The 23,489-nt window shown below is 32.9% G+C and overlaps 1 protein-coding gene across 1 annotated transcript; it reads right to left on the bottom strand.

Annotated features, from left to right (window-relative positions):
- Positions 1–1,647: 1,647 nt before the first annotated feature.
- Positions 1,648–23,249, bottom strand: gish (casein kinase I gish). The gene is made up of 3 exons (XM_072520502.1): positions 22,995–23,249; positions 22,865–22,918; positions 1,648–4,576 (listed from the first exon to the last, which is right to left on the bottom strand). Exon 3 carries the CDS (start codon positions 4,395–4,397, stop codon positions 3,099–3,101), a length of 1,299 nt encoding a protein of 432 aa, XP_072376603.1. The 5' UTR covers positions 4,398–4,576; positions 22,865–22,918; positions 22,995–23,249; the 3' UTR covers positions 1,648–3,098.
- Between the last annotated feature and the right edge of the window lie 240 nt (positions 23,250–23,489).

Below are 23,489 nucleotides of genomic sequence, written 5' to 3'. Positions count from 1 at the left end.
ATAATAGGTGGCGAGTGCATATGTGAGTCAATATAAAACAGGCAATGAAGAGCTAGGCTTTGGCACTAGCAATGATGCTGCAGGTATGTTGCAACTAGCAGTAGTACTAGATATAAGGATTGTTAATACATTCTTTCGAAAGAGAGAATGTCAATATACATACAAAAGTGAACAAGACAAGATATTTTATTGTCCAATTTTCTATATTTTATCACAACACAATATGAGATATGTCAATATATACGCTGGAACGTCAAGCGATGTCCTAATACAATTTTAAGAAACATAACTAGCATTATTAAAGATATTGCAATGGAAACACTCGGAAAGACCTCAAGAAAGAAGTTTGGAAATGGTGATGGTCAAACGAAATTAACCAAAAAATAAAAATGGAGAGAAACTGTATACAGCGTGACAAGAAGATAAGTCTGACACCGAGCTTCAAAAAAAGGTATATAAAATAACCAAACAAAGCAAAATACGCAAGACATTCTGACCAGATTAAATGTATGTGAAACGAAAATAACAAAATACCGGTGCACGAAAAGAATGTCAAAAACGACAGGAAAAAAACTAGACAGTTTATTAAATAAACTAAGAATTTGATGGAAAAACAGTAGAACTAACGAAAACAGAAACACAAATGGTCACCTAAATAACAAAATAGGAAATGGTTCAAGCTCAATCGATCTAAAAATTATCTTATATGGTCCGCTAGTTATATATAACCAAATAGATACGAACCAACCATAAGCCGAAAATATTTAAACAAAATCCAAGTACTAATAGATGATTTAAACAAACCCAAGGGGTTAAAAAATCCAAGAGTATTTTCAGGTAGTTTCAGTAGTTACATCTACAATTTGATACAAACTTTAAAATATTTTCGTGGTTAGTGTGTAACGGTGAATTCCCTGGTGACTTAGTGAGCCCTACCACAACGACTAACCGGAAAATAAAATGGACGAAGAAAAATATAATGTACTCGTTAGTGGGTACAAGAAATTGTACGATTTTGGTAACAAAAACTATTTCAATAAAAGAAAGGAAAAGGGGAACGGTTTGAATTGTTAAAGGGAATATCAGAACACACGAGGCAACTATATACGTTCTTTTGGCAGAATAGACTTTCTAAATGTTGTTTTGCATTATGAGATCAAATTTAACAATAGATAAGAGTTCTTGATATTTTTGTGACTCATTCTGAAGTGTTAGTAAGATTTGTCTTGATTATAGATTAAATAATAAAATAAAGTAGCAAATTCACTTTTTACAAATCTTTTTTTTTACTTTTTCGCTTTTTACAAATTTTATACACCCATTTATTACGCTTCCTTTTTGGAAGTTTATTTTGATGTTCCTTTTCCTTGCACAACAAACTAATAGTACTAATTTTTGGATCCATCTTCCATGAAATATGCAAATCCACTGACTCAGCTGATGTGACGGTAAATGTGCGTTGCGTTTGTCGGTAAATAATGTAGAATTTAATTCCGGGCTTTAGTGATGCGTTCCGTTGCCGCCCGATTCCGTCAAGTGCGCACGTACCTTTAAGGGAATGTGTTAACCTTTTTAATCATTTAGTAAATTACTACAGAGTGGATATACATGCAATTTTTGTTTACTAGCAACATATTTTTTGCATTTTTTATTACATTTACGATAAGTTTCAGATCACTGCTCGTTAATATTTTCAAATCGTGTTAGTATGTCTCTCGAAAATAATACAAAACTTGTGGCATTACATGACGTTGGACGCAGTATACGTTATATTGCAAATCATTTGAGTATTGCCAAAAGTACCGGCAATAACGCTCTTACGCAGTATCGTCAGACTGAAGAATAAAGTAGAAGACCAGGATCAGGCAGAAAATGGTGCAGAGATCAGCGTGATGACGTTTTTTAAAGATTTTCGCATTACGGAATCGCGCTTTAACGTCAAATGTTTTCGCTAGTCGTTTGATAGAAGCTCGAGGAACTCATATTTCAGACGGAGGAGATGTATGGAGGAGACCGACCCTAAAAACGATTTTCACCTTGCTGTATTTCACCCAGAACGCCGTTTGGTAGGGGAGGTGTTATGGTATGAGCGGGTGTTTCTTTCAACGGACGCACTGAATTAATTTCAAGGGAACAGATACATACGACAGTCTCTGGAGGATAATGTTGTATCCTACGATCCTTAGAAAAAGATTAAAAAGAGGCAACCATTGCCAGAAACGATTCAAGAGCTGAAAATCTCGCTAAATGAAGAATGGGAACATATATGGAAATGGATTACCTTAACTAAATTTTCTTTACCGATATGGAACTTCAATGTTGCGTATGCTGAAAGAAAATTGTTTTAAACGTTGAAATTGAGATTTGTATCGTTTATAAATTTTATCGTGTAAGTGCATATATATAAATAATATACTGCATCTATTTAAGGTTTAAATAATGAAAAATAAACCAAATGGATGATAATGAGTCAGCAGTTTGATTTGCTTTGCCATGCATTGTACCTATGTAAAGTGGCTGATAATGTAACAGTGTAAAGTAACGTTTAGAGAAACCATAGGCAACTCACGTTGAATCCAGACTTTCTAAATATTTTTAAAATTTCGCCTGTCAATCCAATAACCATGTCAGCTAAAAGAAAGACTAGAGATTTAGAACAGATCAAGTATAAGGTGCGCAAAAATGGGAAGACCGAGCAAGATGGAAGTCAATTCAATGAGTGAAAGTAGCGACAATTATAAAGATTCTTATATACATACATACAAACATACATAAATAGCACAGGCCGAACTATTATAAGCTCATACTTTAAAAATAATCATAATAATATTTTACTTAATCAACATATCTGGAAATATTTTCTATTAAAGTCCAAGTTGATCACTTTACTGAAAAAATGCGAGTAAGGTCCTTAAACAAAACCTCACAGAGATATGGTAGGACTTAAATCTTAAGTTTAATCAGGACTATTCTTAGAGTACTACAATATTTAATTAACAATTTGACAGTGGTCTTTTCGCGAAATCTCAGTTCAAGGTAGCATTACTGCGTCTAGATGACAATAGTACTAGCTGCTGGTCCGTCTCACTGTACTGTAGTCATTTAGAACGTACACTTTTTTTCTTCTTCCTCTTGAAGAATCCACAACACTTTGTTTCGTCCACGATTTCGACTTCGACCGGTTGAGTGATGGGAGCGTTGCTATGGCCTGCAGTGGGATCATCTGTATTAAGTTCTCCATTTGTGGAACTCACCACCTGGACAGATCCATGTCGGTCAGCGGGAGTGAGGTTTCCTAAAGCACTTTGTTTGGACGGATTTTGCCAACCGCCGTAAAAAGCAATCCTTTTTGGAGAGAGCGGTTTATCTGATATGAGACCTTCATGAGCATTAGTTTGAAGAGCACTTACAGGGGTACTCATCGTCTTGCCTGACCAATCAAACTCTCCATCATCGGTGTATCCTTTTTTATTAAATAAAGAAATGAACAATTCTCGTAAGTATTCATAGTCAGGAGTTTCAAAAAAGTCTAATTGCCTTACATATCTTAGATATGCCGCCATCTCTTCAGGATGACCATCACATAAAACAAAAATGGGAGTGGCACGTTTCGTGTCTCCGATCTTTTGATACCTCTCTTTTAAGGTATCTGCTTTTAATCCTTGCCAAGGCAAAGAGCCCCTCAGAAAGTACATAAACATATGTCCTAGAGCCTCAAGATCGTCCCTTCTAGATTGTTCTTTACCTAAATGAGTATTTATCGACATATATCTGGCTGTACCCGTTAGAGATTTGTGCTCTCTGTAGGGTATGTGTTTATTAGTCTCCAGTTCAATATATTCTTTAGCTAGTCCAAAATCTATAATGTGAATTACTTTCTCTTTGTTAGTACTACTCCTTCCAATAAGGAAGTTCTCTGGTTTAATGTCTCTATAAATAAGGTGTCTAGAGTGAACGTATTCTATACGATGAAGCAATTGAATTGCAATCATGAGCACAGTCTTTAATGAAAATTTTCGATCACACATGTCAAATAAGTCTTCCAAACTGGGACCCAGCAGTTCCATGACTAAAGCATTATATTTACCACAGGGTCCAAAGTAATAAACGTCAGGTACACCTTCGTGAGTACCTAAGAGTTTGTAAAATCTATATTCTAGATGAAGTTGAGGCGCTTTGGATTTCATCGGTTCCATTTTGATAGCGACGTGTTCGTTATTATATAAATTTTTACCTAATCTCAGTTCTCCAAAATTGCCACAGCCGATCTTTTTACCAACCCTGTAGTTAGGTCCCACCATCAGGACTCCCGAGCTGGAATTGACATTGTGGCGGTTCGAGTGTGCGTCCGTTGCATTGTGACGTTTTGAGTTTTTCTGTTTCTGGTCTTTCTCCATTGTGAGCTATTTGGTTGTTGAATATTGTGGATACTATTAACGAATTGTGTGCAGTTTATGCAAAGTTGTGAAGGAGTATCAATCACATCTTGAATATCACAGATGTTTTAGTAAGAACATGTATATTCTCGATCAATCAGGAAAGTCGTAGGTAAACCATTAGAACAGCTCCTTGAGAACTGAAAAATAAAACATGTTTATTTAGTAATTGATTTTTTAAAGATTATATTGCTAATTGCTATTCATAGATTTATAAACGTAAGCGATAACTTTGATTTACAAGAACAAATGGATCAATAACCAAAATAATTATCCAGTAAGGAAATATTCCAAACTTATTTACTATATTACATTTTTATTAACAAAATATTAATTTGATAACCCGGTATATTAACTAAAATATGTCCGAGTGTTATCCCTAAAAGTATAGAAATCGCTAGTTGTAATTAGTGGAGAACTATGAATTACCAAGCACATAACCGAGACCCGTCTAATTATTGATGCAGTGAGGACATGAATATATCCATTAGAAAAACCTGCTTAGTCCGTACTATTCCATCTGGAAGAAATCGAAAAGGCAGCTTCGATTCGCTAAATGAACAACATAAAATAACCAATCCCGTAACAACTATCACACATACGCATTTAACAAATTTTAAAATATATAAACTACAAGAAGACCTCTCAGACGCGGATGTGGTAAAAAATTTTGTAAATAGGTATTAGTTCACCAAAAGAAACGTCAACGTATCGATGACAGTCCTGTATTAAAAAACACCAAACAAGCTACACTACAAAATTATTGCCTGAGCAAAACTGTTCACACATCTAACATTAATAGAATTTGTAAAGAGGTTAAAACCGCGGAACACCGAAGGGATGAGCAGCCATTACCTATATCTATATATACAGGGTGAGTTTATAGTGCGACATTGGTCAATAATTCCATTAAGGTACAGAATATCCAAACAAGCTATTTAAAAATAATTTTCTTACAATATTGGGTTTAACACTACTATACAGGGTAGTTACCGAGTTATGACTATTTTTATTTCGAAATCACTGTGAAATAAACACACTGTAGGTATATAAAGAAGCCATCAACAATACTAATCCCAAAGACAAAACAGCTAGGAAAAACATTTGATGACTGAAGAGACTCTCAATCTTGTAGAAAAAAGACGAAAACTTAGAAACGGCACTTAAAATTCAAAACAAAAAGAAATAGAGATATGCACCATAAATACAACTATAAAACACTTGTGCAGAAGGGACAAAAATAATTATATTAAAAACATATGACAAAACATAATAAAATAATTATTATAAAATAATATATAAAATAAAATCCACAAGGAAAATAATTCCTGCAGCTGGCTGTATACCACGTATCACAAAAAGAGGTTAATCTTTGTATATATATATATTTATAAATATATTTTATAAAAACCCTTAAAAGGGCTACATTAAAAACACGAACGTTTTCGGAACAACAGTTCCATCATCAGGTTAAAATACAGGTTACCATGCCTGAGCCACCAAAATATTTGGGTAAAAACTCTTTAAAATGTATTGTGTTACCAAAGATTGTACATGATGTTGATAATATTATATGATGTTTAATATTTTAATTAAATTTTACTTCAGGTAACATACACCCATGCTTTAAGTGAGTTCCAGTGTCCGGAGAGTAAACCTCTTCAAACGGACTTCAGCTGGTAACTCTTTTTCTTTTTTAATATATAAAATAATTATTATAAAATAATTATTTTATAATAATTATTTTAGTCATAATAATAAATAACTAATACAAAATATAAATGAAAAAGTTTTAGTAAAACATTCATAACTGTCGATTGTGCCTTGAAAATATTAATAAGTAAAACTTGTTTCACTTGTATCACTTAACAGTAGACACTGAAAAATGACGGTTTTCATATTTTTTACATCAAGACAGTTTTACCTTTTTAATCGATCTGAGTGGCTTATTCTTAATTTTAAAAATAAATTTTTCTGTAGAAGAATTAACTAACAGATATGATCTGGGTATTGGAAATTCGAATTGCCTATAGTAAAATTCCACTATTTGGAAGAGTGATTTCATCGTTTAAACGCCGAATGTCCTTCAATTTAAAAGTACTCAGCGGCCCCCGAAACTACCCGTTTAATTTGCGTATTAATAATTAGTACATTTATTAGTGCTTCTCTATAGCAGACGTAACCACAAGATGCCGTACAGTGTAGCCGATTCTTGTTTACAAGTAGCAGTTATGGTCACACAAACCTGAATTCTTCGACGCAGCTATTATTACCGACATAACAAATTCCAAAAAATGAGTTTTTTCAATAGTAAAAATTTAGCACAAAATTGTATTGAAATAAATTTTATTTACATGTTCAGGTTTGTTACATATTTAAGTTTATAAAATAAAAATTGATCTGTTACATTTCATTCCCATTCCGTTTCAAAAACTTGGCAACTTGGGAATTTGTAAAGCATCGTAGCGGTAATACCACCGCACCTGCCGAAGCAAGAAACGTTCATTTACATAGGCGGTGCTGGCTCGAATGCTTCTGTTGCCTTTTGTGATTATATTTTTTGCGGTTGAAGTTTGTGGTGATAATCCTAGTGTTATTGGAGTTTGTCGTTTTATAGTAAATTTTTAATTATATTCTGTGATTATTAAAATATAATGGACGAACAACCGAGTTGTTCTAAGAGAAGACAGCAAAATGTTAACGGCAGAAGAGAAGGTAGTGATACGATATGAAGGATTTGAATTACATGATGCAGAAAAATGGCATCAGTTTAACAAAAGTATCCATTAGCTGTATTTATCATGTGCCTAAAAATACATCGGAAAATAAAAAGCAAGTAAAACGTAAAACTAAAGATAGAAAAACATTGTTTTGGATGACTAGACAAGACATTTTATTTTCGGAGTAAAATTCCAACACTGAAAAACTCGATTTCTCAAGGGCTCGAAAACAATTACTTTTTACCCAAGATATCTCGTAGAGTATTAATCAGAACTATGCGCGAAATGAACTTTCGATATGTAAAAACAGAAAAAGTGTGTTATCAAAAAAAAAGAAATTATTGTGTGGAGAAGAAAATATTTTAAAGAAATACGCAGACTTCGCAGCATTGAACGGAAAACATATTATTTGGATGAAACCTGGATTAACGAAGGTCATACAGTTGGAAAAGATTGGCAAGATTTAAATGTCAAAGGTAAACGCGAAGCATTTATAGAAGGCTGCTTTACAGGATTAAAAGCTCCATTAGGAAAGGACGTTTGATGATTAACCATATAGGAAGTGATACAGGGTTCCTTGATGATGGTTTGCTTCAATATGAGTCAAGAAAAACAGGAGATTATCATGAAGAAATGACTTATGAAGTATTTGAGCGCTGGTTTAAGAGAATCTCAACAAAATTAGAACCTGGTCAGGTCAAGTCAATAGACGTTTTAGTGTAACTTCCGCGACAGCCGGGTAGCATCAATAAGCTTTCTGCAAATTTATTTGTTTTTTTATAGCTTTTTGTAACAATAAAACACTGAAAACTTTGTTTTCGAAACTTCGACAAAATTTATTATAAATTCTTATCACTACAGCTGTTTCGGCAGAGTACCTTTCTCAAGTGATCTATTTTTGGTATGCATTTACACATTATAGTCTTTAACCAAATAGTTTAAGGAGGGGAGAACTGTTTGTCTCAAGTTGGTTAAAGACTATAAAGTTGTTTCGTTAAAGACTATAAAGTGTAAATGCATACCAAAAATAGATCACTTGAGAAAGGCACTCTGCCGAAACAGCTGTAGTGATAAGATTTTATAATAAATTTTGTGGAAGTTTCGAAAACAAAGTTTTCAGTGTTTTATTGTTACATAAAATGAATTTCCATCAAGTAACGGTCGAATCCATCAATTATAGCTTTTTGCTTATGGCATTCTGTATTTTTAGGGGAATGTAGGGAATAAGCCACAAAATATATTCAAATGTTTAATTTACTGACGTTTCGATCTCTATAAAGAGACCGTTTTTAAAGTTAGAAAAAAAAATAAATAATATAAGATTATATAAATAATATTATATAAATACTATATAATAATAAACAAATAAAATAAATGTAACTATCGTGTATATCTTTGAAAACGGTCTTTGGATATAGAGATCGAAACGTCAGTAAAAACCTGTAAATAAATTTATATTGTAGCCTATTTCGAACAAATAATATTTAAAAAATATAATTAACGTTGAAATAAAAGTGAGTGTACGCCACTGGATTTTCATACGTCTTTCCCCACTTCTCTGCCTTCAAACGATGAAATCACTCTTCCAAATAGTGGAATTATAGTTTACTTGTATCCAGAATATATTCACAGCGATATACTGAACGTAGGAAGCCAAACGTCAGAGCTTTTGAAAAATTAATGAATCGTTTTGTTCGCATTGGATCTGTTGTATAAGAAACAAATGAGAGAACCAAAACTGTTATAAGTGAAGAAAAGGAATATGATGTGCTGTTAGTTACTACTGAGGATCCCCACATCAGAACTCCTAAAATTTCACTTCAACATGACATTAGTCAAACTTCGGCGGCAAAAATACCGCATACAGTTACATCAAAAATTGAGTCAATTGATTATCATCGCAGATTAGCTTTTTGTCAATCGTCTCAGCAGCAAGTGCATAGGGAGCGATTTTTTTTTCGATATGTGCTTTTTGGAGATGTGAAAACAGTGAGTCGGCATAATTTTCATTAATATACTACTTTATTAACAGTCATAGTCATACAAGTTAGTCTATAAATATTTGGGTGGTATTGTTGGCGACTATGTGATTAGCCCACATGTTTTGACGACCGTCCGAATGGTGCTATTATTTCTGGATTTTCTGAATATGCATTTGCCATTAATACTGCAAAATGTTTCACTGTGGGTTGTAAAGAAATTCTGCCTCCTCAAGAATTTCTCTCCAGTCGTCCTTATACATCGCCTTTCTCCACCAAGCAGGTATTCCCATATTTCTCATGTCTTCATCGATGTTATCAAGGAACATTGTTCTGGATCTTCCTCTTCTTCTCTGGCCAATGGGTCTATCAAGGAGCGTTTTTCTAGCTGGTCATCTTGTTCCATCCGCATTACATGCCCTATCTACCTCAGATATAGAGTGATTTTTTCATGTAGGGTTTTATAAAAAACGTTGCCTACCAGAAGCCTCCAACAACGCCAGATGATATAAAAAATAGAATAAGAGAACCTTTTAATAATACTGACTTACAAATATTAGGAAATGTAGCTCGGTAATTTGAATATCGGTTACAAACTTGCATAAACGTTGAAGGGGACATTTTAAAGTATTACCGAAATTTCAGTGTCCCGAAAGTTTAGGTTTAGGAAATACTTCATAAAAATATCATACGTGAAATATTTTTGAAAAAATAAAATATAGGGTTCTACATTTAAAAATATAAGAAAATCGTAATTTTCTTTTGCAGTTCACCCTGTATACGAATATTCGTCAATGAATTCTTTTAAACTTAATTTAAAAAATAGAACATATTATTTACTCTATTATGTAAAATAAATAATTATTTATCTGTTCCTTTTTATATACCGGGTGTTTTTCATAGCGATATCAAAATAAAAATGGTCATAATTCTACGAACATAAAGGTGTATAGTAGTATAGTAACCCTGTATAGTAGTGTGAAACTTCATATTGTAAAAACAGTAATTATGAGACGAATCTAAAGAGAAAATATATAGGGTGTCCTATTTAAAAAATTGTGTTTGCTTTCAAAACTGCGGATTCCGTGTGGTCACACGTAATATGCACCGTTCAACACATCCAGGTGACATTAAAAAAGCGTTGCAAGAGCACGCAAGCATCTCCAATTTTAAGGAAAGAAGCGCAAAGAAAGATATGCCACTATTTAATATATAACCACATTAATAATAAAGAAATATACCAGATAAAGGAACTACTCAATTCTCTTATCAAAGTTGGCCCACTGCATCCGAAGATAGAACTACCAAAATGCCAAAGATGTCAACAGTTCGATCTCTCACAGAATTGTTGCTACAGGACTCTGCGCTGTATAAAATGTGTGGGCGATCACCTATCGTCTCAATGGCCAAATGCCCAAAACAAAATATAAAAGGTCTTCAATGTGTAAGTTACCAGGAAAATCACCCTACCAATTACAAGGGATGTTTAGTGTATACTACTGTACAGTTAGCACTGGCAGGATCAATAATTCAAATACTTACAAAATCCGAAGACTCCAATCAAAAGCACTAAAGCCTGTTATATCTTAGGATATTCATAAATCGGATTATAAATCAAATACCGATTATTAGCCAAGTTCTGTCGGTTTAACATGACAAAAGATAACTTTCATCAAGAAGCTTGAATAAGCTTTGCAGCTTTAGTTTCAGTTTAAAAATCTATGTTCAGCCAATGCGCTTTTCTTTTAAATTAATAATTTAAAATTTTTTTAAATTATATTTTTGTTGTATTTTACTTATAATAGTTGTCATCATGTATTGTCAAACATCTGTCTCACTTAAAAGGTGGCTTCACACGTAAGAAAATACACAAAAGCATGAATGATAATATGTTTGTAGAAACAAATCTGTATATCGTGTGTACAAAAAAAACTTTATCACCTTTAGTAAAAATTACAATTTGTATTTTGAGAATAGCAAAAGCTAAATCATAGAAAAAATTTGGAGAAGAACTACAAGAAGGATATGTAACAAATAATAGAAACTTTTGAACGACAATACGACACATGAAGGGAGGAAAACTAAAGGAAATAAACTCAAGAGATACATCAAAGCAAATCCAAATAAACCCAAAATAAATAGCTAGGGTATGGAAAGAATATTACGAGAAAAAATGTGATACCGAAGTAATAAAGGAAGACAATGTAATAAATGAAGGCGAAGAAAACACAGAGCTAGAGCAAATAAGTAGGGAAGAAGTAATACAAGGATCATCAAGCATAAAAATAGGCAAGGAAGGTGGAGATGACGAAATTGAACAGGAAATTGTAAAATACATGGGAGAAGAAGGAATAAACTGGCTATGGAAAATATATAAAGAGACGTGGAAAAAACAAACAATCTCTAAAGATTAACAGAACAACATCATCGTGCCAATATACAAAAAAGGAGAACATGTAAACTGCGACAACTATAGAGCAATATATCTGTCATCAGTATGCTTTAAAATATATATACTAAAATGATAGACAAGAGACTAAGACAGGAAGTAAAAATGGAACTGGGAGAAGAACAAGCGGCATTTAGACCAGGAAGACAGACAAATGACAACATATATATAATTAGGAACCTAATAGAAAGAAGCATAGACACGGGGGGAAACTAGTATTAGCATTCATAGACCTAAGAGCAGCATTTGACGCGATAGAAAGACAAATTATAGGGAAATGCTTAAGGAAAATAAATGTACCATATACATTGATAAAAATTATAGAAAGTATTTACAAAGAGAAAAAAGAAGAGTACAAATAACAGGGGAAGGGTCGGAACAATTTAATTGGAAGAGAGGTATTAAACAAGAAGATAGTCTCAGCACTTTGCTATTCATAATAGTAATGAACAAATTGATAAGAAATAACCAGTCAACTACAGGCAATATAGGATACTACAGATTACAACTGGTAACAATAGCGTCCTTAATGTAAGCGGACGACATAGTACTAATAGCAGATTCCAAGAATAAAATGCAGAGACTAATGAATTTATGGGTAGTGCAAATAGAAGAACTAAAAATGGAAATTAACGAGTAAAAAAGTAAGATAATACTAATCAGCGGCAAAGAAGATAATGAAATAAGGATAAAATATAAAAACTCAGAATTGGAAATATTTACAACTTACGAATGCCTGGGAAGTAGAACTATTAACGACGGAAAAATAGACTGGGAAGTAACAAATAGAGCAAAGATATCAAACAAGTTATACTATGCGTTAGCCCCAAATACTGGAATAATGATAACTTACACGAGAGACAAGGATAAAAGTATATAATACAATAGTGGTACCGACTGTGTTCTGTACAAGTGAAAACTGGACAATTCTGGAAAACATAAGAGAGCAGGATAAATGCAATGGAGATGAGATATATAAGAAGAATAGTTGGAAAGACGAAATGGGATAGATTAAGCAACGATCACCGAATGATTGCCGGTATAAGCAATCCCCCACTAACTGACCAACGGCTTCGGGCGGATGAGTTAGTAAGTGGTAGGGCACTTTTTTGTCCTGGGGTTGAGAAATTGACCTTAAAGGCGGATGAACCTATATATGGTCAACGGCATAAGGATGTAGAAGGCAACGGGAAACCACTACATTAAAGATCGTCAGATTTCCCTAGACTAATGACCATGCAAAGCACAACCACACAATTGGCCCCCACTCCATGGCAGACCTTAGATGGTCAGGGGGTGCTAAGAATCCCCACGAAGAAGGCTAGGACCCACCCGAAAGTGGAAAGATTTAAAAATAAACAAATCATACAAATTGGAACCTGGAATGTCAAAAGTATGTTTGAAGCCAGCAAAATCCACAACACCAACCAAGAAATGAATAGACTTGACACTAGTATCCTTGGCATCAGTGAGATGAGGTGGCCTAATTCAGTAACGATGAAAATTGACAACAACACAATATACTACTATATAGGTAACAATCAAAGACAGCATTGGAATGGAGTTGGTATCATCGTAAGCAAAGGTATGGAAAAATGCATTAAAAACGTGGTCTGCCACTCGGATCGTATGCTACTTCTACAATTACATGGAAGTCCAATCGATATCAATATCATACAGGTATATGCTCCAACAACTGATAAACCCGACACTGAAATTGAAGAGTTCTACGGAGACCTACAAGAACTAATGCAGCTTACAAAAAAGCATGAAATATCGATAATAATGGGAGACCTCAATGCAAAAGTGGGAAAAGGTAGATCTGAGAATATCATTGGAGAACATGGACTAGGTCAGCGAAATGAAAGAAGCGATAGGCTGTTTCAATTTTGCCAAGAACAGAATATTACTATTATACATGGTTCAAATTACCTGCGCGCAGACTATATACATGGAAATCGCCACAAGACAATGATAAAAATTGCGTCAGAAACCAAATAGATTATATCATGATCAACCAGAGATACCGAAATAGCATACAAAGCGCAAAAACTTACCCCGGTGCAGATGTCCCTTCCGACCACACCTTGCTCGTCGAAAAATTCAAAAACATGTTGAAAAGCATAAAAAGAGAGAAGATAGAAGAGAAATCAGACATGAGCTTACTCAAGGATATAAAAACGAGACAGAAGATATCACAAGAACTTAACCACGAATGTCGAGAACTTAAAAACAGACAAAAGGAAAATGACGTACCAGAAAAATCAGACGACTTAAACCAAATGTAGAAACTTGGGAAGAGATAGGAGACCTACAGAATAAACATGATGATAGACTTCTCCATAAGAAAATTAAAAAAATGTGTGGGATCAGAAACGATAGGCAGTGTGGCACAATAACAAGCACGGATGATAGAGTCCTGACCACAATAGAAGAAATAAGCGTTGAATGGCGAATATACATACAAAACCTATTCTCAGACGATAGAACAATAAATATTGATAGACAAACAAACATCGAAAATAACGACTTGCCCATCTTAACATCAGAAATAAAATATGCCTTAAAAAATATGAAACCCGGAAAAGCCTCTGGACCTGACTACGTTCATAGTGAAATTATACAACTTTTAGAAGAAGACAATTTAGAACTATTATCAAGACTCTTCAACAGTATATACAAGACTGGTACAATTCCAAAAGATTGATTAACGTCTACGTTTGTGCCTATACCCAAATCAAACTACGCAAAAAAATGTAACGACTTTCGATTAATAAGTCTCATGCCCCATATTCTGAAGCTATTTCTAAAAATTATCCATAACAGAATTTACAAAAAATACGAAGAAGATATGGGTCCGGAACAATTTGGCTTTCGAAACGGTATGGGAACTCGAGAAGATTTGTTCAGTTTCATTGTTCTCATGCAAAAGTGTCGGGATCAACAAAAAGATGTCTACTTGTGCTTTATAGATTATGAAAAGGCTTTTGACAAAGTAAAACACGATCAGCTAATAGAATGCTTGCAAAAAAAGAACCTAGATCCAAACGGCATTACAATACGTGAACTCTACTGGAACCAAAACGCCTTTGTCAGAACTGAAATGGGTGATACTAAAACCATAAACATCCAAAGAGGAGTTAGACAAGGTTGTATACTATCACCATTATTATTCAACTTGTACTCAGAGGACATCTTTGCACATGCTCCAGATGAAGCACAAGAAGGAATAAAAGTCAATGGAAAAATCGTGAACAATATTAGGTATACCGATGATACAGTACTGATTGCTAGCAGTGAAGAAGAACTACAAATTCTGTTAACCAAAGTAGTGCGAGAAGGAGAACTATACGGCCTTAAGGTGAATGTAAAAAAAACCATAACAATGGTAATTTCAAAAAAACACACACCAGTTATAAACATACTAGTCAACAACAATCTAGTTGAACAGGTGAAAAAGTTTAAGTATCTAGGCTGTTGGATACATGAAACCTTAGACCAAGAACAAGAGGTTAAATGTAGAATAGAACAGGCAAGAAACACCTTAAAGATGCGACAGTTACTCACTACCCGTAATCTTGATTTGTCCCTACGATACCGCATGATAAAGTGTTATGTATATATGTATGTATGTATAGTGTACTATTACATGGCGTGGAAGCTTGGACGTTAACAGTCAGCTCGTTACGACGTTTAAAGAGCTTTGAGATGTGGGTATTTCGTCGTATGCTGAAAATTCCATGGACCGACCGCGTTAGAAATGAAGAAGTTTTACGGCGTATGAATAGAGAACGTGAACTCACAGAAATCATCAAGAAGCGTAAAACGTCTTATCTTGGACACATATTTAGACACGACACGTAAAACTTCCTTCAGCTTATTATAGAAGGGAAAATAGAAGGCAGACGCGGCCCGGGTAGACGACAAATGACCTGGCTGCGCAACATCAAAGATTGGACAGGATTAGACTTTCAAAGTTTAATAAGGAAAGCCCAACATAGGGAAGACTTTGCAGAGGTCAATAATATAGTCAATTTAACCAATAGCAAAGAGACAAATGAACTGCTATGGGCATCTGATGAGCAAGCAACCCAACAGAATTGCAAGAAAAGTTCATCAAGCAAAGAACATCGTAAAAAGAAGAGCAAGTAATAGAGGCGGGAAAAGTTAAACAAAAATCCCTCGATGAATTGAAAATAATGGCAGGAAATAGAAAAGAATGGAAGAGATGGGTGAATGGAAAATAAAATAGTTAACCCAAATCCGATACCCTGCAAGGGTAAAAGGAAGGGGAGAAAGAAAGAATTTTGAGAACGATTTCCGAAGAGGAAAACCAAAGGTCAAAATAAACGTGTTTTGAACTGAAATTGTGGTTAGTTCTTAATAAAAATAGTAAACAATGTAACAAATTTCTAATTCTTGTAATGAAAAAGAAGATAATTACCTAAAAAAACTAATTATTTAAAATTCGATACATTGTTACATTTACGGAAAATTTATTCTATATTTTATTAGAACGATTTATTCCATACACATATCTTAATCCTTTAATACATGTACTTTTCAAGTTTTGAAATTGAATCCTTAATAAAATATCATCAAAAATTAATATGTGATATGAAATGTTATTAATTATAACAATATATATATATATATATATATATATATATATATATATACATATATATTTAGCCACAATGCAAGGACTCTCCTTGAACGTGTATTTTATTATTCTTGTAGGGTAACCACTGATAAGTTCTTACTTAACCTAGAGCATGCTTTGTTTCAATGTCGTTACGTTTGTTATCCTTATATATGTATTCATTAAATATATGATAATCTTTGGTATCTTTATAAAATAATAATTATACAGGACTGAAAGTCAATTTGTAAGAACCTACAAATAAATATAACGTCATTAAAACGGAATAAAAACTAGAAAAAAACGGGATGTGGCACTCTGGCAATGACCGCCAAGTGCCACTCTTTATATATAGTTTTCCCCTCTCCATTCTGTATAGTATAATATATTATTATTTGAAGCTTTACATGCAATTACGATTATATTAGAACGAAACCGTGTTACACGAGGTTTCCTCCTAGCATTTAAACATGTTTTGGTCCTGATAAATACGCGAGTAAAATCGCGGTTTTATGGCTTGTCGGTAAAGCTAGCAAGTGTATCATTGCAATACCGCAATTTTACATATCTATGAATCTGGCTCGCGCCTCGTCATGTTTGTCATACTTTTTATTTGGCTCATCATGTAAAACCGCGTGACGGTCATGATCGACAAGCCAAGTAGGCAATTTTTGTCAGATTTTAGACAAAATTGTCTATCATAGAAAAGTCTCCAATCTTGTCTATCAGGTATCTAATATATGCTTCTCGCATTATAGTGTTTTTTTTTTGTATTATAGGTGCCACTAAAGGCAATTCAAGACAAACCATTCATTGTATAATTTTTCAGACATTCTCAGATAATTTCTTGCCTTTCTTTTATTAAATTTTTAACCCAAACTCTAAGGCGGTTTCATCAGCTCCAACAAACGGCGAGTAAAACCAACGTTCTTCAAAATCGCGGTATAGACTCGTACGTCTATCACCCCCTTTAGAACGAAATTGCACGGTAGGATGTTTATCTACATATAATTATAACTCCTATTATATTTATGTAACGATATGTTAGCTTCCAATTCTTTGGTATTTAAGATAATGTTTAAAATGCCCACTCAAAACATGTAAACTATCAAATTGCAGAATGAGTAAAGTAAATTTATATCCTGATAAAAAACTGCCTACAATATTTTCCATGAATAGGATAAATACACCCATTTTGTAATAACTAACTTATGATTAAGGTAGAGAAGCATAAATGTCATTACTAGGCAAGAGCTTGATATCAAATAATATATTATTATTGTAAAATTGACTGAATAAACAATCAATCTTCCATTAGTAAAAATGATTTCTTTTTATTATTTTAATCCCACTGAAACAAGATAAGTATACATAGTTGAGAATAATATAATAAAATATTTCATAAGAATCACAAGGCGAACGATGTGACCTTGCGTTATTATCTATGACAAAGTCAGGTATAACATCGTGAGTACAAGTATCATACGTTGATGTTCGATTATCTAAATTGATTCCGGATGCATAGCATCCGGATGGTGTCGAATTAATGTATAGCAAGAGGTGGGTATTGCAAAATAGCTTATCTTCGGAGACTGACAAATTGGTCTCAAAGACAAATGAACCAAACAAATAGATAAACGGCATAACGATGCAGAAGGCAACAGAAAACTACTTCACTACAGACTCTACCATACCCCTAGAGCAACTATCATGTTTAAACGTTTAGAAGTAAACATTGTGGATCATGGATATTGGTATACAGATCCATGATATATAGGGGAGGAATAACTCAACACGATCACAAGCGATCCCAGGTAGCCACCAAGCTTAACACCCATATAAGAAACAACCAAAATCTAAGAAATTTATTAAAATATGCACATGGAAGGTCCAGACTATGTATGAAGTATGAAATACACCCAAGGCCATCAATAAAATGCGCTAAACTGATCCTGGAAAATGTAAAATAAGTGAACATCCAATATATTACTTGGAAACCCAAACAGGAATTCATCAACTGGAATTCTTCTCTATCTTGTGGTGATATCTATCATATAATTGTGCTGTCTCCCTTATGTCGAGCAATTGGCGTAAGTTTCGCAGCCAAGAGAACTTCTTTCATCCGATGCTTCGCCTTTCTTCGACCTTTCTTCAACGATCAACTGAAGAAAACCAAACCAAAATCGTTTCTAGAGATATGGTCAAAGTAAATTACTTTTCTTCCCTTAATTGTTGTCAATAGTTGCGTATCTTTATGCATTCTTTGTATCACTTGATCATTTCATCCTTTCTCGATCCATGGTATTTTCAATAACCACTTGATCCATGTATTTAACTATACATACCCACAACAGATAAAACAGACGAAGTAATAGAGACATTTTACTATGACTTTAAAAGATACCTTAAATAAACTAAAAAGATATGACATAGCACCAGTAATGGGCGACGTTAATGCTAAAATAGGTAAAGGAAGTTATGGAGATATTTTAAAAAATATAGGTATTAAAAAATTTAAATTTAAATTATACTGACGTTATAAAAGTAGTTCTTCAAACCTTGTAAATTTCGTTGATGACTCAAATGTGCTTTTCTGGAAAAAAACATTAGTAACACTCCTCACAGTGGCAGAGCAAACTCTAGGCAAGACTGAACAGTGGTTCAGTGGAAATCGGTTGTTACTTAATACTGATAAGACAGTTTTTGTTTACTTTAGAACCAGCCAGTTACGAGAACAGTTCCCAGATACAATAAATTTTCTATCACAAAATACGGAACCTGCTAGATCAGTTTAATTTCTTGGTCTTCATATTGACCAGAACTTGAATCGGGGGAACAAATACAAAATACAACAAAAAAACTGAATAGAGCCTGCTACTTATTAAGAGTGTTAAAGAGCTATCTAGGCCAGTAGATTATCAGTATATATCAGTATATAAATTTTTATTCTGTTATGCGATATGGAGTAATCTTCTAGGGTGCTGCAGTAGATAGCTCAACTGTCTTTATAGTCCAAAAAAGGCAGTCCGGCTGATCTTAGGACTAAAGGAGGGAGAATCCTGTAGAGACAGATTCAAATCACTCAATATACTCACTTTCTCAGCCACCTACAAAAAATTTACTCTACTCTACTCATTGTCTAACATCTCACTACCTGATCACAAAAAAAATAATAAGATCATTCCATATAACTCCTTGGATCGGTTGGAAAAATATTTAATAATACTTAAAAACAGTTGAGGCCAAATTGTTGTACACAATTATTTAATATATGATACGATATACATTTAGAACAAGCAGAAACATACTTCAGTATTAATTTTCGGTCTTTCGATTGTTCAAATGTCTTAAAGAATAAAGTGTTCAATTCCTGCAATTGAAGATAAATATTCAAGTTATTACTTTTTTTCTTTCTGATGTTGGAATGAGATATCCCAACAATATACTAGATTGAGGATTAAAACAGATTAGAACATCTTAAATTACAGCATGTGGAAGAAAGAAGTCTATTAGATAATATTAAAGATCTATCACAATAAATCGAATGATCAGATGTTACGTTTTCTCTGTTTTGATTGTATGGCTGTGAAAATTGGACAATGGATTATGAAACAGAAAAAAGAATAGATGCCGTTGAAATGTATATATACAGAAGGATGCTGAGAATTCCATGAATACAAAAAGTTACCAATGGTGAGGCACTTCAGCGCTTGAGTAAACAAAAAGTATTACTCAGTATAATCAAAGAGAGAAAAATACAATACTTGGGTCACATGTTGAGAGGTGATAGATATGAATTACTCCAAATCATATTGGAAGGTAAACTTCAGGACAAAAGATCAGTTGAAAGACGCCAGAACTCATGGCTAAAAGACCTGAGGAAATGGTTTGACCGCTCATCCACAGAAATCTTTTGTGCAGCAGTTTCCAAAGCTACAATTGACATTTGGATCGCCAACCTTCGAAAGGAGACGGTACAATAAGAAGAAATCACAATAAAAGTATCATCATCTCACAAGCCTGTAGCGTCCACTGTTAAAGCATATGCTTCCTTCAGTAAGTAGTGTACAGTGCTCCAGATATTGTATTGTAATAATCCGATTTATTGACATACATATTGACATGCTGGTTTTAAATATCATATCAATTTACCAAAAACCACCCATGCTAATTTTATTCCCATTTCTCCCAACGAAGTTTCTTAAAAATATATATTCCATCAGCATTTTGAACAATTTTGGCAGGATGTTATCACCTTGCTATAATCCTTGTTCTTTTGCCCCTTTATAATCATTTCTGTATTAGTGTAAAACTTTTGTTGAAGTATTAGCGGAACTTGCTGTTGCATGTATATAATCTACTCAACAATTAGTGCAACTAAGTAGAATTTTGGCTTCGTTAACCAGGCCAAATGTTTTCTCGTAGTCCACAATACTTGAGGACATACTCTATCACTAACAATTCATTAAATCTTAATACCTAGCTGGAGATAGGATTTTAGTGTTTCTGATTATTATCCAGTCATCAAAAACTCTATTGTATGGAAGTAATATTTAATCATTTTTGCTTTTGTTGCATTGATTGCCATTTTTATTTAATTTTCTGAATTTTTTTTAAATATAGGTCCAACCAATAACACCATGTTATAAATGACAGCCACATCATTCAGCTTGCTAATGCCAATTTATAAATGCAAGCCACATCATTCAGCAAAACTTAGTAGTGATTAAAGTAGTAACCTCCCTGATGTATAAGAAATGTCAAAGCCAACCTAATAATGACTTTCTTGGTGGTTTTATAGAAATAGCATATAAATAAATAAACATAGAGAGACAGTGTTGGAGGAAAAAATATACAAGATAAAGTAATTTATTCTGAAAATATACTTAGCACCATCACAAGTAACTTACAAAGTTGTTTAACAGTAAAAGGTAAAAATGGTACATTATGTCAAATTACATAATACAATTGTAGATGGGCTCAAATTATATGTTGAAAGACATTATAAACTTTTGGAAAAAAGAATTAATATGTACTTTTTTAAAAAACAGCTTTGTAGAATAGAACTTACGAAGAAATTATCTGCAAACATGAAATAAGTATGAAGAAGTAAATCAAATCATACATCCATTCCAGTTAATATACCAAAGGGATAATAAAATGATCATAAAACAGTGATGAAACACATATTGAAAAATATACTCAATATAAGCCAAAACAGTAGGGTATATAATCAGGCGAAAGAAAGGTGCAACAGTCAGAAAGGTTTTTAGACTGAAAATTAACAAGCCAGAGGAAGACTGAGACTGAGGTATCAAAACGAGAGAGATTGAGAGAATTATTTAAAATCTATTGGAGTTAGAGCATGTAGAGAAGAGTTACCAGAGACAGAAAAAATACTATAGTTTTGGATGCTAACAAAACAAGACACATTAGATCCAATAACCTGTGTACTAAGGAAACATTGCTTACAAACAGTTTAAGAGGAAATCTGAAAATATTAAGAGAAAAGCTAACTATAGAATTAAAGTTATATATTATGATCCTAATATTACATGGTGTCAGTGCTTTATAAGTGCTACTTTTAATTGAAATGTTCTCTCAGGCTTCACTTTTTATACTACAACTCTGTAATTAGGTTTATCCATATTTAGTGTTACCTTGTGTGATCTAGAATTTATTAAAATCATCTTCTATACAAGCATTAATAATTTAACTTGATGTCTTCTTAAAAAATATATGAGGCATGTGTCATCAGCATATAATTGTAATGGACCTTGCAAATACAATAGACATCAATAAACTTAAATGTAAAGAAAAACAAAAGATGTAAAGTTAAAGATATATCATGAAATAGGTTAGGAACCGGAAAAAAAATCATAAAACTCAAAAATATTTGGGGCATAAAGTTTAACTTGAAAATAAACAAAAATTTCATGACACCTATTGCAAAATAAAGTGGCTCTTGAACACTTAGATAACAAGACAAATTATATCCAAGAATATTGTAGTAACTACCTTTTCCTTTCAGATATAAATAATACAGGCAAGGTAAGAGAACAGCTAAAAATATTAGAAGAAGTTAAGTACAGAATACTTTCAAGGATTTGCATCATATTTCATTATATATATTTGCATTTATAGTAGAATAAAAAACATGAAGATTAAATTCATTACTACAATGACTAAAGCTCAGGACAGATTCTAAAGTGAAAAAAAAAAGAATACAGAAAAATGTGGGCCACATTTCTACAAACATATAATGAAATAATACTTCTATTGCATGACTGCAAATATAAACCACTAGCTACAGATATTTTATCAAATATAAAATACAAGTGTTTATTAACATGATATTAATTCTTGTAAAACAAAAATAAATAGGTATTGTTTAGTTTTAGTAATCACATTACTTTTAAAAGCATTCATGTGATAAAACGGATATCTGAGCAAAGAAAATAATATGTTAATTTAATTGTATTACTAATTATACTTAATGATAATAGATATGAAAAAATCATTTTGATTATTATCATAGATAATGTAACAACATACGAATTTGTGCCTTGTAATATTTTTATTTATTATATATCTTGTATACTTTACGACAACATTTAAAATCAAATAATTTGACTTACCTTATGTACCCTTTTTATCCAATTTTAGGGGCCAACTAGTAAGTAGACTGTGCCCTAAAAAGAAAAAGATATCGTTAATTATAGTTTGGATTCTTTTTAGTTCTATTTTAGAGATTATAATACTGTTTACCTAGTAAATCCGCCTTGAACTCTTAATATCTTTATTCTTAAAATAAAAATTGACATTCATACATTTGGAAATTACTAATAATCCAGATTTAAGTCTTCTACTTTGTTTATCTATTTCTGAATAGGTAGTTACTTAACACTAATGATAAACAAAATAGCGAAATGCACACAAAACTTTAAATTAATATCATATTGTTCACTTTGTTTTGTACTACTGAAAACTCAAATTTATGACACCACCTTATCTTCATAACCTATAAATTTGACAGGTCATGTACAGACAAATGACAAACCTGCTGGTTCTTGTCAAGAATAACAAGGCGGAATAATTTAATTCCAAGAATTTGATTGTTGTCTTTTAATGATACTTTACCTCTTTACCTATTTATCTCCTGTATAAGAAGGAAGTATTAAATTTCTGATTTATTATTTTGGGTAAATGTATTTTGTGTAAAAAAATTTTGTGAATAAATAATTGAAAAAGAAATCAAAGTTT

Source organism: Diabrotica undecimpunctata, chromosome 1 (genome assembly GCF_040954645.1).
Source record: "Diabrotica undecimpunctata isolate CICGRU chromosome 1, icDiaUnde3, whole genome shotgun sequence".
In the NCBI taxonomy this organism is placed as follows: domain Eukaryota; kingdom Metazoa; phylum Arthropoda; class Insecta; order Coleoptera; family Chrysomelidae; genus Diabrotica; species Diabrotica undecimpunctata.
The sequence above is the reverse complement of the archived record's forward strand: the minus strand, read 5'-3'. Positions and strand labels throughout refer to the sequence as shown.

What these genes read in the sequence shown, in the direction of transcription:
- gish (XM_072520502.1), bottom strand. Translation starts at nt 4,397, where the DNA reads ATGGAGAAAGACCAGAAACAGAAAAACTCAAAACGTCACAATGCAACG.